Source organism: Erythrolamprus reginae, chromosome 2 (genome assembly GCF_031021105.1).
Source record: "Erythrolamprus reginae isolate rEryReg1 chromosome 2, rEryReg1.hap1, whole genome shotgun sequence".
NCBI lineage: Eukaryota > Metazoa > Chordata > Lepidosauria > Squamata > Dipsadidae > Erythrolamprus > Erythrolamprus reginae.
The window spans coordinates 279,252,560-279,273,736 of NC_091951.1; the positions used below are offsets into that span (position 1 = coordinate 279,252,560).

The following is a 21,177-nucleotide window of genomic DNA, read 5'->3' on the forward strand; positions in this document are numbered from 1 at the left end:
GCTGGTGCAAGAAAGCTACTTCCTGTTCTTAAACTGGTGGGCTGCCATATTGTCATTCTGTTTTATATCCAATTTAAGTTACTTTAGATTTCTATTGTGTACTTCCTTTTCTTCCTCTGGAATGCTGTTGTACAAAGAGAAACCACCACCACTAAATTACCTACTCAACAAGATCCACAGACAAATCTATAGATCAAGATTGATTCCTGGAAGAATCTACTAAAAGACAGACAAGAGACCACTAGTTGTCACTACTCGAATACCCCATTTTTCTCTCCAGTCCATTTCACTTTAATTTAAATACTACATCAATCTAGTCATTCTGCTGAGCTGCCTGTTGGTATAAAAAAGATGCTACCAGACTCCTTTTGGAGTTTTGAACATCCAAAGCTAACCCCACTCTGTCCTTCAACTTTAGTAACTGTAATTGTTTTGTTTTGTTTTGTTTTGTTTTGTTTTGTTTTGTTATCTATCTATCTATCTATCTATCTATCTATATATTTATTTATTTATTAGATTTGTATGCCGCCCCTCTCCCTAGACTCCGTAGACTTTATGAAAGATTAGTGATACCAACGGGCTCCTATCTGGATGGTACAGAATAACAGAGAGACTGCTGACTAATCCAAAATAGCTTTCCAAGCTTAAATTAGGTTCTTGAGGTAAAGAACCCATCAGAGATGGAAACGTTATGAACTCAGATCAATCCATGTATTGAAAATAAGAATTGTAGAATTTGCTCAGGGACACCCATTGTTTAATCATGCACAGCAACTGTGAAAACTAGTTTTTATCAAGTGAAAATAATTGATCAGTGGAAAGGTTTGCCTTCAAATTTGTGGATGCTCCACCACTGGAGGTTTTCAAGAAGATTTTGTTCTGAATGAAGAAGACAGGGGTCACCAACCTTTTGGACTTCAGGGACCACTAAATTCATAATTTTAAATCTCGCGGACCGCTAATATGATTTGCCTAATGACCAGCTGGATGGCCATGGCTAGGCGGGCATGTGACTGGGTGGACACTGCCAACTCGATGTCACTGATGTCAAGGAGTGCCTTGCCAGCCTCTATTCACCCCTCCCCTTCCAGCCACTCCTCGCCTGCCTGCCCGGGTTCCTTAGGGCCCCAACAGGATGCAGTTTTTGGAGCTAAGCAGCCAGCATGAAGAAGAGTTGGCAGAGCAGCTGGCTCAGTTCCAATTGGATCTGGCAGAGAAGGAGGCTCAGCAGAAGCACGTCACTGAGGACTACGAGCATAGGCTTTCCAAGCAGAGGGAGGAACTGAGAGAGTTCAAAGACAGGTACTAATGCCTGGAAGCTCAGCAGTCTGAGATGATCAGCCAGTGGCTTTTCATCACCAGTGGTGCTTCCCTCCAGCCTTTGCCCAAAGCTTCACACCAGAAGGCTGAAGCAAACCCCGAGTTGGAATTTCTGGCCCCTCTTACCCATCCAAAAAGACCCCAAAGAGGGAGACTCTCTGCACTAACACAATCATTGATTGCATGTATCCGGCCCAGGGGCCTCAATTTGAAGACCCCTGATTTAGTGTAATATAAAAAATGCAAATAGTTTTTCTGCAGACCACCAACATTTTCTCATGAATCATCAATGGTCTACAGACCACAGTTGGTGACTGCTTATATAGGATCTCCTGTCATGGGCAGTTGATTGAATTCGAAGATCTCCAAGGTCCCTTTCAACACTATTATTCTATGTTCATTATTTCAATCCTATCTTGGGCTGTAAGAGATTGAACCTAACAGTGAGTCCAACCTTATCATGAAGCTCTAGAAAAAGAAATGAATTTTCAAGGTAGAAAACTGCTTGACTCCATCTTTAGAATATCACTTAACACATATATATCCAGTTTTTCAAACTGTATAATTTTAAAGGTATAATCAATTCTACCTGTCATATTGTGGATTTTGGGGAGAATGGCCACAACCAGATTTAGGACTGCTTCTGGACATTGTGTTTCCAGGGGAAATATTTGGTAGTCGCTGAAAAATAAACACATGAATTAGAAAGTTTTCAGATAACCTGGAAAATGTTTAAGATAATCACTTTATCTACCAAAATTTTTTTTTTCTTGATTACAGCTATTTCAATTTCAGAAAATTCAACACAAAAACATATTCAATCATTATGTGCCTAATTAAGGGGTGGGGGTAAATAAAGCAACCCCTTGGTATAATGTTTTCCCCAAAATAATTTGTCTTGTGAAATAAATAATAATTCTATATATCCATGCTACCTATTTTAATAATAGAAAAAAATACAAATTATAAAATAAATAAGCAATATTAGATTCAATAATCAAAACTGTTTCTCAAGATACAATTATAAGTAATTCAGTGGGGGGGGAGGTGTTGTTTCTAAATAGAAAAAACAGAAACAGTATTAACCAATCAAAATATGTATATTTATGTCCAATTAAATATACCAGGCTTATTTCCAATTTAAAAAGCATAGGATTGTTTTGACAGAAATCCAGAAGATTTATTATACAGTGTTCCCTCGATTTTCGCTGGTTCGAACTTCCCGAAAAGTCTATACAGTGATCCCCCGCTCGTTGCGAGGGTTCCGTTCCAGGACCCCCCGCAACGAGCGGGTTTTCGCGAAGTAGCGCTGCGGAAGTAAAAACACCATCTGCGCATGTGCAGATGGTGTTTTTACTCCCGCAGCGCTAGCGAGGAGCCGAAGATTGGGGGCGGCGGGGCTGTTTTAAAATGTCGCCGCCGGCATGGGGGGCTTCCTAGCAGCCCCCCAAACCCGGGTTGGGGGTCCGGGGGGTGCTGGCAAGCCCCCCATGCCGGCGGCGACATTTTAAAACAGCCGCGCCACGCTGGCTGTCGGCGCTTTCGAGCTGAGTCCCGGAGCGAATTCGCTCCGAGACTCAGCCCAAAAGCGCCGACAGCCAGCGCCGGCGAACGGCTTCTCCGCGCTGGCTGTCGCCGCTTTCGAGCTGAGTCCCGGAGCGAATTCGCCCCGGGACTCAGCCCCAAAGCGCCGACAGCCAGCGCCGGCGAACGGCTTCTCCGCGCTGGCTGTCGCCGCTTTCGAGCTGAGTCCCAGCGAGGCGGTGGGCTGGGAGCCGCAGGTGAAAGGAGCTCGGGCATCGGAGCGCGGCGCCAGGCATTGTTCTCCGGACCCCGCCCGCAGCCTGGAGAGGGAAAGGGCCGCCGCGGGGCTGAGCGGGCGGGGTCCGGAGAACAATGTCCGAGCTCCTTTCGCCTGCGGCTCCCAGCCCACCGCCTGTCTCCTGCTGCCCGGTTTAGCCAGGACACGAGCGGCGAAATGACTTGGAGGAATGTGAAGCTGAAACCGGCTTCACATTCCTCCAAGTCATTTCGCCGCTCGTGTCCTGGCTAAACCGGGCAGCAGGCGAAATGACTTGGAGGAATGTGGGGGGTGGGGGGTGTCCCGGCCGGTTTCAGCTTCACATTCCTCCAAGTCATTTCGCCGCTCGTGTCCTGGCTAAACCGGGCAGCAGGCGAAATGACTTGGAGGAATGTGGGGGGTGGGGGGTGTCCCGGCCGGTTTCAGCTTCACATTCCTCCAAGTCATTTCGCCGCTCGTGTCCTGGCTAAACCGGGCAGCAGGCGAAATGACTTGGAGGAATGTGGGGGGTGGGGGGTGTCCCGGCCGGTTTCAGCTTCACATTCCTCCAAGTCATTTCGCCGCTCGTGTCCTGGCTAAACCGGGCAGCAGGAGACAGGCGGTGGGCTGGGAGCCGCAGGCGAAAGGAGCTCGGACATTGTTCTCCGGACCCCGCCCGCTCAGCCCCACGGCGGCCCTTTCCCTCTCCAGGCTGCGGGCGGGGTCCGGAGAACAATGCCTGGCGCCGCGCTCCGATGCCCGAGCTCCTTTCACCTGCGGCTCCCAGCCCACCGCCTCGCTGGTTGGTTTCTCCTCCTGCTCAGCCTCGCCTCGGCCTTTGTGCGCGGCTTGTCCCGACAGCCCCCCACCCCAGCACTTTGAATCCAGCAGCTTCTGCTGGATACGGGCGGTGGGTGGGACGAGCGGCGCGGAAGCCAGGGGCTGTGGCAGCTCGCCCCGCCCATCGCCCGTATCCAGCAGAAGCGGCGGGGTTCAAAGGGATTCAAGGCTAACTTCTGCGCTTGGCTTGAGGACTCAGCTGGGAAGCGGCACGGGTGTTTTAAAAGGTCTCCGCCGGCATGGGGGGCTTCCTACCCCCCCCCGAAGCCCCAACCTGGGTTTGGGGGGGTGCTAAGAAGCCCCCCATGCCGGCGGAGACCTTTTAAAACACCCGTGCCGCTTCCCAACTGAGTCCCGAAGCCAAACGAACCCGGGTGGCCGGGCGAGCAGCGAGCAAATGGCGGGTGGCCGGGCGAAGGGCGGGCGAACGGAGGGCGAGCGGGTGCTGGGGGGGGGCTTCTCGCCCTCCCGCCAGCAAGAGGGGAAAGACCCAGGGAAGCCGCCCAGCAGCTGATCTGCCCGGCGGGGAACACCATCTACGCATGTGTGGCCATAGGAAAAAAGGGCGCACATGCGCAGATGGTGTTTTTACTTCCGGGTTGAAAAATCGCGATGTATCCCATTCGCAATGGTCGGGGACGCAATAACCGGGGGATCACTGTACCACGGTTTTTCAAAAATATTAATTAAAAAATACTTTGCGGTTTTTTCCCCCTATACCATGGTTTTTGCTGCCTGATGATGTCATATATCATCACCAAACTTTCGTCCACCTTTAATAAATATTTTTTTTAATAAACTTTAATAAAGAAACATAGTAAGTAATAATCTAAATGGTTGCTAAGGGAATGGGAAATTGCAATTTAGGGGTTTAAAGTGTTAAGGGAAGGCTTGTGATACTGTCCATAGCCAAAAATAGTGTATTTACTTCCGCATCTCTACTTCGCGGAAATTCAACTTTCGCGGGCGGTCTTGGAACGCATCCCCCGCGAAAATCGAGGGAACGCTGTATTTCAATCATGCCAATTTAGGTGTTTTATTAAGATGCCCAAAAGGGAAAAAAAGCAATCTATTAATTAATATAATTAATTACATGTTGAATATGCAATGTTTAAACCTACCAGTGATTTATTGTATACACTGCAAATGTTTTCTAATGCACTTCTTAAGCTATCATTACTGTCATGTAGTTTCCTGTTAGCTGACCTAAAATCAAGACAGAGGGGGAAAAGTCAACCTCAGCAATTGCAGTTTAGGTTGGTGTTAAGAAATTCAACAAAAATAACAGAGGTTCCGTGTGCCTTTCATAAAGGTTAGGAAAATGATAGAATGGTTCAATAAATGGTTCAATAAATGCATATCTGTCTATGACTGTAATCTTTGTATCTTTGAATCAGTTTTATGTGTGCATTTTTTATGTGTGAATCGCCTATGTGTATTATCTTTGACTCAGTTTTGATTCCTAGCAACTGCCTGTAGTCCCTGTAGTTTTCTTGGTAAAATTTTGAAAACAGTTTGCCACTGCATGCTTCCTAGAGCTGAGAGGGAGGGCGGAGAGGAGGAGGAGCAACAATGCACAGCTGGCTTTTTACCTGAAATAGGGCTACAACTCACACCCTCCTGGTTTCTAGTTGATGCATTAACCACTACACTAAAATGGCTCTCTTTCAGTGTTAAAACACTCCTATTGTAACCCTATAATGATTATCATATATATGGGTGCCACTAACACCAAAGCAAGAAATAATTGCTCCTATAATTACAAAGACTCCATGTTTTCTCATTGGAGAATGACCATGGAATTGGGTTTTTTTTCATTTCCCACTTCACTGTCTCTTTGACAATCTGACAGTTCACAAGTACACTGCTCAAAAAAATAAAGGGAACACTTAAACAACACAATATAACTCCAAGTAAATCAAACTTCTGTGAAATCAAATTGTCCACTTAGGAAGCAACACTGATTGACAATCAATTTCACGTGCTGTTGTGCACATTCAACTTTGTACAGAACAAAGTATTCAATGAGAATATTTCATTCATTCAGATCTAGGATGTGTTATTTGAGTGTTCCCTTTCTTTTTTTTGAGCAGTATACTTAATCAAAGTATTGTGCATACATGATAAGTCTGCGGAGAGGGGCGACATACAAATCCAATAAATAAATTAAATAAATAAATAAGGTACCACAAAAAAGATGAGAATTTTCATTTTAAACACTGTCAAGCCCTTTTGCCTCATGACCTCCCCATATTTTAGGTTACAAACTTTTATAATTCTTATGAGAGTTTAATATGTGATGGGAATTGTAATTTAGATCTAGGAGGCATCAGATTAGGAAAGAATGACATAGTTATTGAAGCAATTATTTAAAATGCAACTGCTGCATTTTTAACTGCTTCAACGATGTTTTGCTTTTTGTCTGTATCATTTTGCCTCAATCTGTACAAAGTTAAAGAACTTTGAAGCAGCAGAACTGATTGCACCATTTTACCCACCACATGAAGATGGGGAGCCCACTTCTAGTGTTCTCCCATGTCTAAAACCAAATACTTTGAAATCCAAAAGTTATCACAGCAAAGTGATCAGGATAAGTTTGAAAAGAGCAAAAACCTCCTAGAGTGCTTCCATAAAATTCAATATACAAGAAGTAACAAAAAATGGCATGTATTTCTAAAACAAATATTAGGCCTCTGCAATGCTCAAGACTAGTGATGGCCGAACCGAACCCGCACAATTCAGGTCGTACCGAATTTTGCGGTGTTTGGTATGCCAAAAACGAACCTGAAATTTTTTGAAACTTCGGGCAAAGTTCGGGGTCGCGTTCGGCATTCGGAGCTTTGACGTCACCGGCAGGTTGCTAAGGACGCCAAGGTGATCACTTCCTGGATTCCATGGAATAAACATGTTTATTTTTACGTGAAAGGACCGCCCTTTGCTTGCAGCGCCGCTGTGGCGTCCTTTTTCGTAAAAATAACATTTATTTTTACGTGAAGACTTCCCTTTGAACGAGCTGGGGAATCCCTCCCACGAAGAGATTCCAGGGGCAGAGCCTTGACGTCATCGGCAGGTTGCTAAGGACGCCAAGGTGATCACTTCCTGGATTCCATGGAATCCAGGAAGTGATCACCTTGGCGTCCTTAGCAACTTGCCGGTATACGTGACATCAAAGCTCCGCCCCCGGAATCTCTTCGTGGGATTCCCCGTTCGGGTTCGGGTGAATTTTGCGTAAAGTTCGTCTGAACTTGCCAAACCCGAACACCGTTGGGTTCGCCCATCACTACTCAAGACTGAAATTTTGAGGAACGTTTTAGAACGTGTAGGGACCTAATGCACCACCTACCTCACTAAAGCAACTTTGTCCAAGACTACAAAAGAATTCTTCCCAGAGTCTCTATGCAATAAGAAACTAATGTGGTGCTTTACTGAATCACAAGCAGGCTGGCTTCACAATGTAAAGCACCTCTTCAAAAGAATACGCAGCTGCAATAACATGCAATCCTTGTATGTCACCACAAAGATAATAGAATAAGGTCCAAGTATGTTATTCCAGAAAGGTTATTTCAAAGCTTATGTGGAGAAGGATGATTCTACGTAGCCACCTTAGCAGTCAGGTGTTCTTGGAGCAAAGCCTCCAATAATGACTTTAGTTCTGAGACAGAATTATTCCATTTGTACTTATCTATTTTACTGCAGATCAGTTCAATTTCTCCAATTCAATTTTACCCCAGGTATTAGTAATTAAATAAGCATGTGATATTATGCTGCTATACTGCATTTTCAGGTACTTTGGACCAATGTCTTAATGTAATATTAAGATGTTACATGTAATGTAATAACGGCTCTTTTAATTGTTCAGTTTGATAGTTTTAATATGGTTTTATATGTTGTTTTAAATTTTGATTTAAACCTTTCCAATGTTCGTTAGGAGATGGGCAGCTGAATAAATGTTTTAAATAAATATGTCCTTTTGGAAAGGAACATAAAAATAAATAAATAAAATGCAGTGGACTATGGCTCATTTAGAATTCAGTGACCTAAAAACCTGTCAGATTATAGACTTTGGTCAGGAGAGGTATAGAAATTAAAAATACATTAAAATGATTAAATTTTATTTCTGAAGAAAGGAATGCTTCCAAAGATCATTACCTGTTTTATCTACCAGACAAGCTGATTAAAATGTAGATTTGGGAACTAGGGAGACCTTTCCCCAAAAGAGAGCTGTTCTTTCACAAAAAGAGAGTTGTTCTTTTCCCCATTGAAGATCCCAACTTCTGAATATCAAATTTTATAAATGAAAACATTTTAAAAACAGAATTATTTAGCAGCTTACTGTAATATTGCTATCTGCCTCTCCAAGCTATCTCTGTCTTCAGTGTACTCTCTGATCATGTCTAGATCTCTGCAAAGAGAATAGTTTAAGGGAAATTAGTTTGATTTTTTACCAACAACTTACTATGTATCTCTAGAGGTACTTCCTTACCTTTCTGAATTCAAACTTTGATCTGCAAGATCACTTTTTAAAGCATCTAATTCACTATGAAGAAAAGCTATATTTGTCTGTGCTTCCATAAGATCTTTTTTAAGTTTGTGATTTTCCTAAAAATAGAAATTTTAAAAATGAAACGTTCAAAAACAGCAATTCATGTAATAATGATTCATGAAATTAAACACATTTTAGGATTATCTGAATGGCTACTTTGATAAATTATTTTATCAACCTGTGTACTACTTGAACAGTCACCAGTTTAAAATAAAAGGATTATTTTTGCACTGGTTTCGCATTTGTATCCAACCTCTTTCCCCAAAAAATCTGTATGTACCTTTTCAAAACGCCCTTGAATATTCATGGTATACACAAGGCCACAAAACTATAAAAATTCCATCACTGTTCTACCCTTTAGAAAAACATGTCTGCATCTAAGGGCAGACTGTATTTTATTGTTAAACACACTACATACCCACTAGCTAGTTGTTAATATATGGAGCTAAATACACCTCATACCCGGGTGAAAAATTTTCTCTCTCTCTCCCTAAATTCTATTTGTTCATTTGAACTCCCTGACAGTTCAAGAAAATGTCAAATATCACCAAGCCAGAAGAGGCAACAAAAATATTAGTCACGTTGAGACTGATAGGTTAAATGAGGAAATTTTAAGAAACTCATACCATGGTCAGATCATGCATCCTTCTTTTTAACACTGCCAAATCTTCTTTGTGATTAATATGTTTAGATTGTTCCTCAAGCTGTAGACAATAAAGAAAATGTAGATGTTATAAGAAAATTTGTCTGACTACAACGCAAAGGGAATCAAACCTTTCACAAAAATGCTCAAGAACTCAATTGTTTTCTGTATAGGCTATTTGAGGGCAGCTTTTAAAACTAACAAACTAGTTTTATTAATTTAACAACTAATAATCTGAAACAGTACTACAATATTAAATAAGTCATTACCTTGAGCTATTATTATCAAAACAAATAATTTATGGTGTGGAGCAATGAATAACTTAAGAACAAAGAACTATAGCATAATGATAAATGAAAAATTAAAATAATAACTAGAAAGCTAAGAATTAACTAATCTCCAATTCACAGAAAGATTTCCCAATCTATCAACAAAAATAATTCCTGCTCATTTTAGGTTATAGCTAAATCCTTACTTTCAAACTGATCAAAATCTATTTAGAGTTAACAGATGCTTTGATAATTAAAAACGTAATTGTCAAACACTGTTGTTATTATTAGGGAATCAAAAGGCTCATTAAGGTCAACAGATTCTGATTTGTGGTTATTCAGACAAGGAATTGCGGACAGCAACTCAAGCATTAAATGAGCAGATTTATTCCCAAAATACAACAGAGCTAAGCTCTCACTTTTTGAAATAACTAAATACTAATTGCCTTGTAAAAAGAATGAAGAAGGACACGTTTAACAACATTTAGATTCTGATTCGTAACTATACCATACAGCACAATTCCTTTGTTTTTAAGGAAGCATCACTTTGTTCTGTTATCTCAGGGATTAAAATATGTGAAGTTCATTTTTCAATAAGAGGAAAGTCAAGTCTTCTTGTCTGTCTAATTGCTTCAAAGATAGTGGAACATTTACAGAGAATCATGCCTGGATCTATTTATCTATACACTTTTTAACTCATATTAAGTATGTACATACCATTTTAAATTTTTTTATTGTTACTTGGAGATCCCCCACTTCCGTTTCATATTGACGCTTGAGATCATTCAAAGCTTCTTCTGCTTTACGCTTCTCCTGAAACATTTTACAGATTTGTTAAACTACAAAGCAGAACAAATATCTGTTCTAATTGTACAGTCAAAACTATTTGGCCAATTTTAAAGCGTTCATATATGACTAGATATGCACAAAGATTTGCTATAGTACATGTTTCAGGTTACCTGAAAATAAACACTAAGTATATACTCTAATTATTAGCACACAAAACACTATTTGACTGTGTCACAAGTCATACTTGCTTCGTAAAGGCTATGTGCTAATAAAACGTATAGTTCAGAACTATCCCACAAAGTAAATATCATAGCAGCAATCTTGCATTTACATTTGAGGCGTCTTTCTTTTTAACAGTACATTTGTGAGGAACTGAGTAAGAAAGGCAGAATTTCAAGAATGATAAGCAAACTACATTATTATAGGCTGCTCATAATATTAGGTGGCAATTAATACACCGAAAATACCCATTTACGTTTTGTTGTTTCATCAAATACAAACCCATTCCTTAGTCATAAATATCCATTGTACACACATTACTTGCAACAGCTTGTTTTTCCTTCTCTAAAAGCAAGTTCTCCTCATTCCATAAACTCAGGGATACTTCAAAAGCAATTTATAATCAGAGCCAAGATTATAACTATTGTATATCTTTGCTATTATTGTCGACAGCCACATAAATTGGTTTAACTAGAATTTATTTTATTATTATTATTATTATTATTATTATTATTATTATTATTATTATGTCAGTACAACACAGCAAACGAGATCACTATGCTGGATTTCGTATTTCATCACCAGTCGGGCGCTTCCCAAGCACCTAGGACTGCGTGATGTAGCGGCAAATTATGTTTGCCAATCCCAGTAAAGCGGCCTTTTGCAATTGACAGATGGAGATTTTGTCAATTCCGATGGTTTTCAAATGTCCACTGAGATTCTTTGGTACTGCGCCCATCGTGCCAAGTATTATTATTATTATTTATTTATTTTTATTAGATTTGTATGCCGTCCCTCTACGCCAGTGGTCCCCAACGTTTTTTCCACCAGGGACCAGTTTCAGCAAGGCAATTTTTCTATGGCCCGGTGGGGCGGAAAGGGGTGTGGTTGGGGGCGGGATTAAGCATGGGGGTGCTGGTCCTTCCCGCCCCTCTTTCCCGCCATCGCCCTGTGGCAGGCAGAACCTGCCTCCCAAACCCTCTTGCCCGGCGGCAGGTGAAGCGCTGGAGGGAGGGGGTCAGGCCGGCCCTCCTGCCTCCCCCCCAGCCAAAAATGCAAAGGCGTGCCACGGCAGAAGCCAAAAGAGGCTTGAGCCTCCCGGTCCTTCCCGCCCCTCTGTCCCGTCCATCGCCCTGTGGCCGGCAGAACCTGCCTCCCGAGGCCTCTTTCCCAGCGGGAGATGAAGCACTGGAGGGAGGGGGCGGCGGCAGGAGGACTGGCAGCTGCTGACTCCACGGACCGGTGCAACATGCCCCGCGGCCCGGTACTGGTCCGCGCCCCGGTGGTTGGGGACCCCTGCTCTACGCAGACTCGGGATGGCTCACAACAATAAAACAGTATACAATAAACAAATCTAATATTTAAAAAATATCTAAAAACCCATTATTTTTAAAAAATATACAACACAAGCATACCATACATAACACTATATAAGCCTGGGGGAGATGTCTCAAGGTAGGTTTTAAGAAGTTTGCGAAAGTCAAGGAGGGTGGGGGCAATCCTAATCTCCGGGGGGAGCTGGTTCCAGAAGGTCGGGGCTGCCACAGAGAAGGCTCTTCCCCTGGGTCCTGCCAGACAACATTGTTTAGTCGACAGGACCCAGAGAAGGCCAACTCTGTGGGACCTAACCGGTCGCTGGGATTCGTGCGGCAGAAGGCGGTCTCTGAGATATTCTGGTCCGATGCCATAGAGGGCTTTATATGTCATAACCAACACTTTGAATTGTGACCGGAAACTGATCGACAATTAGCTTAGTCGATACAAGATCCTGAGCTTTGCTTATACAATATAAACCATATTTTGCAAACTTTACTTCAGAACCTAATGTATAATTGTAATATAACTTAGGGCAGCTTGTGAATCCTATTAGAATCTCTTATTTTGAGAGATAGGGCAAATACTCAAAACTAAACCCAAAATTTTGTCTTCTTTTTCCCCCCTGTATTTTTCATATGTTAATTGTTTGGAGGGGGGAAATGACACTATACATGAATGGGGCATGCATACAGTGTCACATGTACAAAAGAAGAAGGGCTTTCATCATATCAGTACAACATGGATTTTGTCAATTTGTGCCCTATTTTTGGTTCACCTGCAGACACACACACAACCCACCATGTTCTGATTTGGAGAAGAAAAAATCTCAACCAATTCTGCCTTAATCTACATTAACATCTTAGTTCTTTCTAACTAATACCCCCCCACCCAGTTTTCAGAGTTTTAATAACATCATGATCAGATTTCTTATACACAAGAAGCCTATTTCTTGTGATTCTTATCATGTTGTGAGCCACCCCGAGTCCTTGGAGAGGGGCGGCATACAAATCCAATGAATGAATGAATGAATGAATGAATGAATGAATGAATGAATGAATGAATGAATGAATAAATAAATAAATAAATAAATAAATAAATAAATAAATAAATAAATAAAAACCCACTATTTTAGATTATCTAAAAGCCCACTATTTATGGCTCTTTAAGCATACGAAGTTATTTTTAGTTGTTATAGGAGGGATGCAATAACAGTAGTATAGCTGCACGAATGAAGTATTGACAACCAGTGGTTCTGTAAAACAAATCCTCCAAGGATACTAACAGGCATTTTCTGTAGTCAAGATATGTAATTAGTTTACTGAGTCTTCGGAGAGGGGCGGCATACAAATCTAATAAATTATTATTATTATTATTATTATTATTATTACCATATTCTAAGATTAGAGATCTAAATTTCGTTAGAACTATTTGTAACTTTAGTTCTATAATAATATGCAGAATACAGGGTTTTTTCCCCTTTGAATTATTCCCTAGATTTAATTACCAAAAGTTATATAAAAAAAACCAGAGACCCATAAATAAATGGAAATTAAGGATATTTTTGAATGGAAAGAGGGAAGAGAAAACTAAATTATAGGCAAACTAAAGAAGAAAGTAATGCAGAGAAATGTTCCATACATCAGATCTGAATCACAAAATTTGGAATTAGTTTACTTATTTTGTTAAGGGAAGCAACCCCTTCTAATCACCTCCTTCTTGACGTTACGTTCTGTAGCCTGTATGCGTTGTTCCATCTCCTCTTCTAATTCACTAAGCTGAATGGCTGCTTTATCTTGTGCTCTATAAAAGTAAATATTCACATAAAACAACTTTAAAAATAATTGGAGAAATATGTTTCAAACCAGGAGAACAGATTTATATTCCCATTTTAAAATTAACTGGTGGATCTTCCCTGTAGCTAATGTGACATTACATACTAAAAGAGACATGTAAATTGCCTTTCATACCCAATTATCCTATTTATCAAAGATCTTCAGTATTGAGCAATCATAGCCATTGAACTATAGGTATAGATTGTCTCCATACACTTCTAAACAGAAGTTTTACTATTCCTCATAGCAATAAGCCAATTACAGTATCTGCAGAAGGTTCTGACCTTAGGCACTAAATCTCTGGATGAAACTGATGGGGATGTAAATGAATGATCACACTGATACCATAACTACAAAGATTACAAATTATATATTTATATATATATATTAGAGTTTATATAGTCTACCTTATTTCTGCCTATAGCATAATTCACTGGAAAATTCCAATTGCGCAGAAGCATCCCAGACAGTGGGTGGGGCCTCCCAACACTGGCGCTACCGGTTCGCAGAACCAAGCTGAACTGGGAGCAACCCGCCACTGAACCCCTGATAATAAGTTCAATCTGGCTTTTGAGTGCATGGCAATAAAGCCAAGTGCTTATTTCACAGTTGAAAAAAATATAAAACGGTCTTATTTTCAGGGAAACACTGTATGTCTACTAGTAATATGATGAAATACTAGTAATTAGTGGCATCAGAATCTCATCCTGGCAGGAGCAATTGTCTCAGAAAGAATGCAGAAAATGTAACATGCAACTCTTCTCCATGGAGAAGACTTAGGGGCATGAAAAGACAAAGACTTCTTTGCATAAGTATAGAAATTCAAAATGATTGCATAGGATTGGAAATAAGATTAGGTATTATCAGTGTAGTGCCCTTTTTCCACCAACTGAAACTCAACTGATGTCCAAGTATTTGGAAAGCTACTGCCTAGTATGTGCCTTGTTGAGAAAATTTGTGTTTTAACCATTAATAAATCAAATTCCTAACTTGCATCTAGCAATAGGTTGACTCAGCCTTCCATCCTTCCGAGGTGGGTAAAATGAGGACCCGGATTGTGGGGGCAATAGCCTAGCTCTGTTAAAAAAAGTGCTATTGCTAACATGTTGTAAGCCGCCCTGAGTCTAAGGAGAAGGGTGGCATAAAAATTAAATAAATAAATAAATAAATAAATAAATAAATAAATAAATAAATAAATAAATAAATAAATAAATAAAATACATTTTTCACTTAATTATTCCTTCCCTTCAGACTCAAATTCTTTGTGATCAGAAATCTCAAAGTTAAGTTAGAGATACCTATTCTGAAAATACTGTTTTAGAAAACATACAATGAACGTTCACAACCTATAAAACAAACAAAAGCTTCCATCATATTTAATCATTTGCAAGGGTCATGATAGCATAACCTTTATGATTCATTTGTTCTTCACCCACATGATTTATTGGGTATTTATAGCATGGCTAAACAAATTCAAATACCTTAGGCTGTAATTCCTCCAATCCCTTCCCACCAGTTTTGTTGTCTGGGACTCATGGAAATATTTGAATCCAATAGTGCTCTGGATATGGTGTGGACACTCTTTATTTACTTTATGTAGATGTAGATATGTCCAGAGTTCTAGAGGATATTTGCCCACTTCAGATTTGAATAATTGATACTAATATAGTTTCATTATAAAGTAAAAACCCAGTTATCTACCTTTTTACAGCGATGGCCAAGGTCTCCATTTCTGTACTCTGCAGCTTGATTTCTCTAATGAAGTTCTTAATAACATTTTCATATGGTTGAACTAATCGTGGTTCCACTATATTAATGTTTTGATATAGAACGCAGACCTGCTCTTGCCTAGAAATGGGGGAGAAATCAAGTATTAAATGTTTTGCAGATTTATTCAAAAATAATATACCGTACTTGGTAATGTCAAGGAAAATGGGTAAATGGCACAAACTTTAAATTAAGATTTTACAAATAAGGTTCTATAAATAGGTCAAATAGTTCATAAGTAAGAGCAAATTACAGATAACAAAAAACAAGACATATTACTAGTTAATATGATTTAATTTATTTTGGTGTAAGCATTGTGATCTTAATTTATCCTGGAATCAAAACATATCCAGAGATTTAAACTCAAAATCTCTTTACTCAAGCATTTAGGTTATAAAAAATTAAATTCACTGCATGAACACATACACATATGCAATGCTGGAGAAACTTTCATAAATAAAAATGCTAATGGGGAAGAATCAGGTTTTCCCTTCATGCAGGAAATGCTTCTAGTATAGGATCAGATTACTGTCCCATCCAGACAAAAATCCATCAAGTTCATCAAATAAGTGGTCTGGATAAGTCTCACCTTTTTGATATCACTCAAATTATATCTTTCTCTGTCAGGAGCGAAAGATCATGTCCATACATGCGTATTCAATTAAGTTGATTTATTACTAAAAGCCTATGCACAGGAATCTTAACTCAAGGTGAAATACCTGGTTAGAATTATGTAAGGGTTAAGGGCAGGGGCTGATTCTTCCTACCGCTGCTCTGGCGCACGACGTGTGCAGTTTGGATGTCATGCGCACATGCACGTATGTTCCAACACATTTTTGCTTCTGCACATGCACAGGAAGCAAAATCTTGTGAGAAGACGCACACATGCGTGAGAATTCAGTTATTTTTTGCTTGTGCAAAAAAAATCGCCAAAAGATTTTGCTGTATGCACATGCACAGAAGCAAAAACACACTGGAACACATGTGCACACAAGACACCCGAAGCTGTGCTTGTAGCTCAACTTTTGCTACCGGTGCGGCATCCTCAAGGGTCAACAGCACTGGGGTGGGTGGGGAGCAAGACTTATGTCTAAGTGGGGATTCTAGACTGATCCCTCTTTTTCCTCAACCCCCAGGTTCTGCTATTCCTTTCCCTACATTCTCCTGCTAATGGATTTGGGAAGAGGAAGTCAAGGGCTGAAATAGGCAGTAGAGAAGAAGAAACATATCACACATGTGAATGTGAGTTTACATGCACTTTAGGGCTATTAGATTTGTCATGAACTGTTTGTATTGTGTTGTGAGCCACCCCGAGTCTACGGAGAGGGGCAGCATACAAATCTAATTAATAATAATAATAATAATAATAATAATAATAATAATAATAATAATAATAATAATACGTAATAATAATAATAATAATAATAATAATAATAATAATAAGCCCTGCCCTAAAATGATAGCAAATGGTATGGGAATTTTAAAAGATCTTAAAATCAAAGTTTGTCAGAATGATATGCAGTCTGGAACTAGTATCCAGGAAGTCCTCAACATACGTCCACAATCGAATCCAAAATTTCTGTTGTTAAGCAAGATATTTAGTGAGTTTTTGCCCCATTTTACGACCTTTCCTGCCACAGTTGTTAAGCAAATCACTGTAGTTGTTAAGTTAGAAACAAGGTAGTTATGTAAATCCAGCTTCCTCATTGGCGTTGCTTATCAGGTCACAAAAGGTGACGTGACTTCAGCATACTGTAACGATCATAAATACAAATACAAATACAAATACAAATCAGTTACCATGATCATGGGGATACTGCAATGGTCGTAAATGTGAAAAAATAGTCATAAGTCATTTTTTTTCAGTGCCGTTGTAAATTTGAACAATCACTAAACGAACTGTTGTAAGTCGAGGACTATCTATATTTATCATACCTTTTTCTAAATCTGGTAAAATATTTGCTGCATAAAACTTCACATGGATAAGAATCAATCCATCAAACCAATACTTAAAATGTTATTCTCGGTTGCCAGAAAAGGGTGGGGGTGGGGGGAATGCAATGCTTTTTACGGGTTCAAGGGAGCGTGGCAATGCGAGTAGTACAAACTAGGATAGTAATGGCAAACCTTTTTTGGTTCACATGGCAAAAGTGGGGGGTCACGGGGAGGTCGTATACATGCGTGCCCACCCCCATAATTCCATGCAGCCCTCCTTTGTGCATGCACATGTGACACCACCCCCTGTTCCCGGCACGTGTTATTCGCTCTCCCGGCACTCCCGTTTTTTGCTCTCCCCAGGCTTCAGAATCTTCCTAGGAGCCTGGGGAGTGAGAAAACAGCCTTTCCCACCCATCACCCACCCCCTGGAAGCAGAAAATTGCCTATTTGCCAAGTTCTTGCTGAACCGGAAAGCCCGTTTTTTTGTTCTCCCCAAGCTCCAGAGCCTTTCTAAGAGCCTGGGGAGGGAGAAAATAGCCTCCCGGCCCCTGAGGCTAGAAATGGCCCATTTTAAGTTGGGAAAAGGGCCATTTCTGGCCTCCAGAGGGCCTCCGGGGCCATTTTTGCCCTCCCCGGGCTCCTAGAAAGACTCTGGAGCTTGGGGAGAGCAAAAAAATAGGCCTTCCCCATCTCCTCTGGAGGCTGAAAACAGGCTGTTTCCCAACTCCCAGTTGGCCCAGAAGGCCCGAAAATCAGCTGGCTGGCTGGCTGATGTGCCCACTGATATGGCCTACCTGAGCTCATATGCCCACTGATATGGCTCCACGTACCACTTGTGACATGCATGCTATAGGTTCGCCACCACAGATCTAGGAGAACTCTATTCAAAATCCAGATATAATAAACTGAAAGTTGACAATGGTAATAAGTTATACTGGAACTATTATTATTATAATTTTAAATAGGAAATATAGTAGACAAAAAAGTATTAAAGTATTTAAAACTATTTAATTCATTCTTTTCACCATCTTAAATTACCAAAATCTATATGATATTAATGTTATATTTTAGGACATCTACAATGGGCAACAACCAGGGGAATCTGGCTGCAACCCTATTTCAATGCTTAATTCATAATAAATCAAGCTAATAGAGACACTTTTTTTGACCAGCTTTGAATGTAACGCCAAACTAGGGTTAAAATCAGCTGAATCCTAAAACCAATCCTCATGTTGAGATCTGGCAACAGCATTGTCTTATAGCTTGACAGTCCTACGTAGTTTCTATGCACTATCCCACAGCTGCTGCGCTTGTGAGGTTTTAATCTCCAGAAGATTAAACAAACCAGAAACGTGAATGAAGGAAAGATAAAAGATATGATTCCCTCCACTGAGCTACTTCACATAGGCCTGCTGAGCTCTGTCTGGAAAAGCTGCAATTGTAAACATTCAGTACAATGGTGGTGGTAAAGTTTGCTCCGGTTATTTGATCACCGAACCTTAATATGGTTTTGTTGTTTCCCACTGACCTAATTAACAGCTCCATTCAGGCACTTTCAGTGGACTACATTTACACAAAACAGTCAGGTGCAAGAATGAGAAATCAAACTCTGCGCAAACAGAACAAAAACATTCTCTAGAAAAACTTAAGGAGCTCTAAGGATAGGGAAGGCTTCCTTTTTCTTTTTTAAATGAAGGATAATTACAAGACGGCTGACCTAAATACCGATATATCAAATATGCAGCAATACTAACAAATCACATCACCTTTTCCCCAACAGACATTTAAAAAAGGAAAAGAAAACTACACTCAAAGCCAACATCCGGGTTGATTTTGAACAAACTGAAGCATGTATATATTTGCCAATTAAAATAATTGACAGCCAGTGGAACTGGTTGGCATCCTGCACACTGAAGAATTTTATTGGAATTGAAATGTTCAGAATGATATTTGAGTAGATTTACAGAGTACTAGAGTTGGAAGGGACCTTGTAGGTCATCTAGTCCAACCACCCGCTCAAGCAGGAGTCCTTGCACCATTTCAGATAGGTGGCAGTCAAATGTCCTCTTGAAGGTTTCAAGTGTTGGAGTTCTCACAACCTCCGTAGGCAAGCTGTTCCATAGTTTGATCGCTCTGTCAGAAAGTTTCTCCTTAATATGTTAGTAATGTACGGTTGGATGCCCAGATTGGTAGAAACTTAATAATTTGAGTCCTAACCAAGGAGCCAAACATTACTAAGGTAGTACAGTATATAGGAATCTAGGCAATTTCAAGCAGGGTGCATTGTTTTGTTTTGTTTTTAACAGGAGAGTACTCAAGTTTGATAAATTAAATATTTGCAGATATCAAGGGAATCCTTTAACTATAACTCCAAGGGCTCTGAATCAGTATTTAAATTGGATTTGGTATTTTTATCCACTTATTCAGTCCTTTTTAAGGACCAGGATTGGTAGATATTGTTTAATAATAATATTAAAGGTACTGTGGCAGAATGTAAGCTGTTCCAACTAAAGCTGCCTCTTGCAATTGACTGAAGACGATGATCAATGCCAATGATGTTCAAATAGTATTTCAGATGTTTTGGGATGGTATGCAAGGTGCCTATTGCTATTGGTTTCACTAACTTTGCTTTCTTTTACCACATTTGTTCTACTTCTATTTGCAAATCTTTATAGTATATTTTGCTATTTTCTCTTCCATTTTGTTGGATTTTGGTTATGCATTGTCTACTACCCAGGATTTTCTTTTAATCTACTTTATCAACAATGGTTAAGCCTGAGGTATTGTCCAGGAGATATTTGCCTATCTGAATTCTTAAAGTCCCAGAGCACTGTGCCTTTTTCATTTTCTATAAATCCGTCTATTTTGTATCGCAGCTATTCTTTTTTGCAGGCAATGCTATTTCTTGAAGATATTCCAATGCACGATTGTTGCTACTTTACCATGCCATTGTTTGTAGTCAGCCTCTGCAATTTTCCTGCAGTTATTATTATTATTGACCATTATTATAATTGACCTGTCACAAACACATTGTGCTCTATAAAGCACATCTAATACATCATGAAAGGAGACAGGTAGAATAAGTCTTCCATCCTAGCTCTGGCAACTTGGACATTTGTGCATGTTGGGTGGATGATAATTCTTACCATCATGCTGGCTAGAAGTGAACTGTAATCCAATATACAGTATCTTACAGCATCAGTTCTAGGAAGAATGCAGAGTTCAGTTTTTCAAAGTTCCTCTGAAAATAACCTGTCATCCTATTTGTAATTTCTTTTCACTATTACCCCTGTTATGAAGATAGTACCCCATGCATGATGTCTGGAAGTAGAGTCTGCAAATTATCTCTTTCGACCTGATGTTAAATTTCATGACCTGTGAACATTTTGATTATCACAATTCAAACAGCTATGGGAGTTTTTTTTCTTTTTAATTAAGCATTTTGCCAAATAACTTTGTCCTAGTTTCTGTTGCAACCAACTTGTACAACGTAAGCATATCTCATATTCTGTAAATGTGTCAGAATATATTCTCAGAATTCAGATATGATCAGTAAATGTTCTAGTGTCTAGTCAAACATATATGCAAGACAGTGATTTGAAAAGACAGGTATAAATCACCCTCAAACTGGTTTAACCACTATGCTATATTTTATGTATTGGAAGTAGATTCTAGCCCAAGGGTAAGAAAACTAGATATAATTTTATACATAACTTAAGGGCCATGTTGAGAACAGATCGTCTGAGAGGCTATCAATTTATGTGGTCACAACAGTTGACACAAACATAAATGACAACAAATAATTGTGCAAAAAACAAACAAACAAACCACCCCAATAATAATATACATGTTTGTATATTTCAATTTTGCATAAGATAGAAAAATAGAAGAGAAAGAACTGGAGATAATTATATAATTAT

The 21,177-nt window shown here is 39.8% G+C and overlaps 1 protein-coding gene across 1 annotated transcript in view; it reads right to left on the reverse strand.

Moving 5' to 3' along the window:
- Nucleotides 1-21,177, reverse strand: part of RASEF (RAS and EF-hand domain containing) — a 54,648-nt gene that overhangs the window by 22,806 nt on the left and 10,665 nt on the right. The window contains exons 2-9 of the mRNA XM_070742727.1: nt 15,254-15,400; nt 13,430-13,520; nt 10,113-10,208; nt 9,110-9,187; nt 8,424-8,539; nt 8,274-8,342; nt 5,062-5,146; nt 1,910-2,001 (exon numbers count right to left, since the gene is read on the reverse strand). Coding sequence (XP_070598828.1) covers nt 1,910-2,001; nt 5,062-5,146; nt 8,274-8,342; nt 8,424-8,539; nt 9,110-9,187; nt 10,113-10,208; nt 13,430-13,520; nt 15,254-15,400 — 774 coding nt within the window. The remainder of the gene's footprint in view (nt 1-1,909; nt 2,002-5,061; nt 5,147-8,273; nt 8,343-8,423; nt 8,540-9,109; nt 9,188-10,112; nt 10,209-13,429; nt 13,521-15,253; nt 15,401-21,177) is intronic.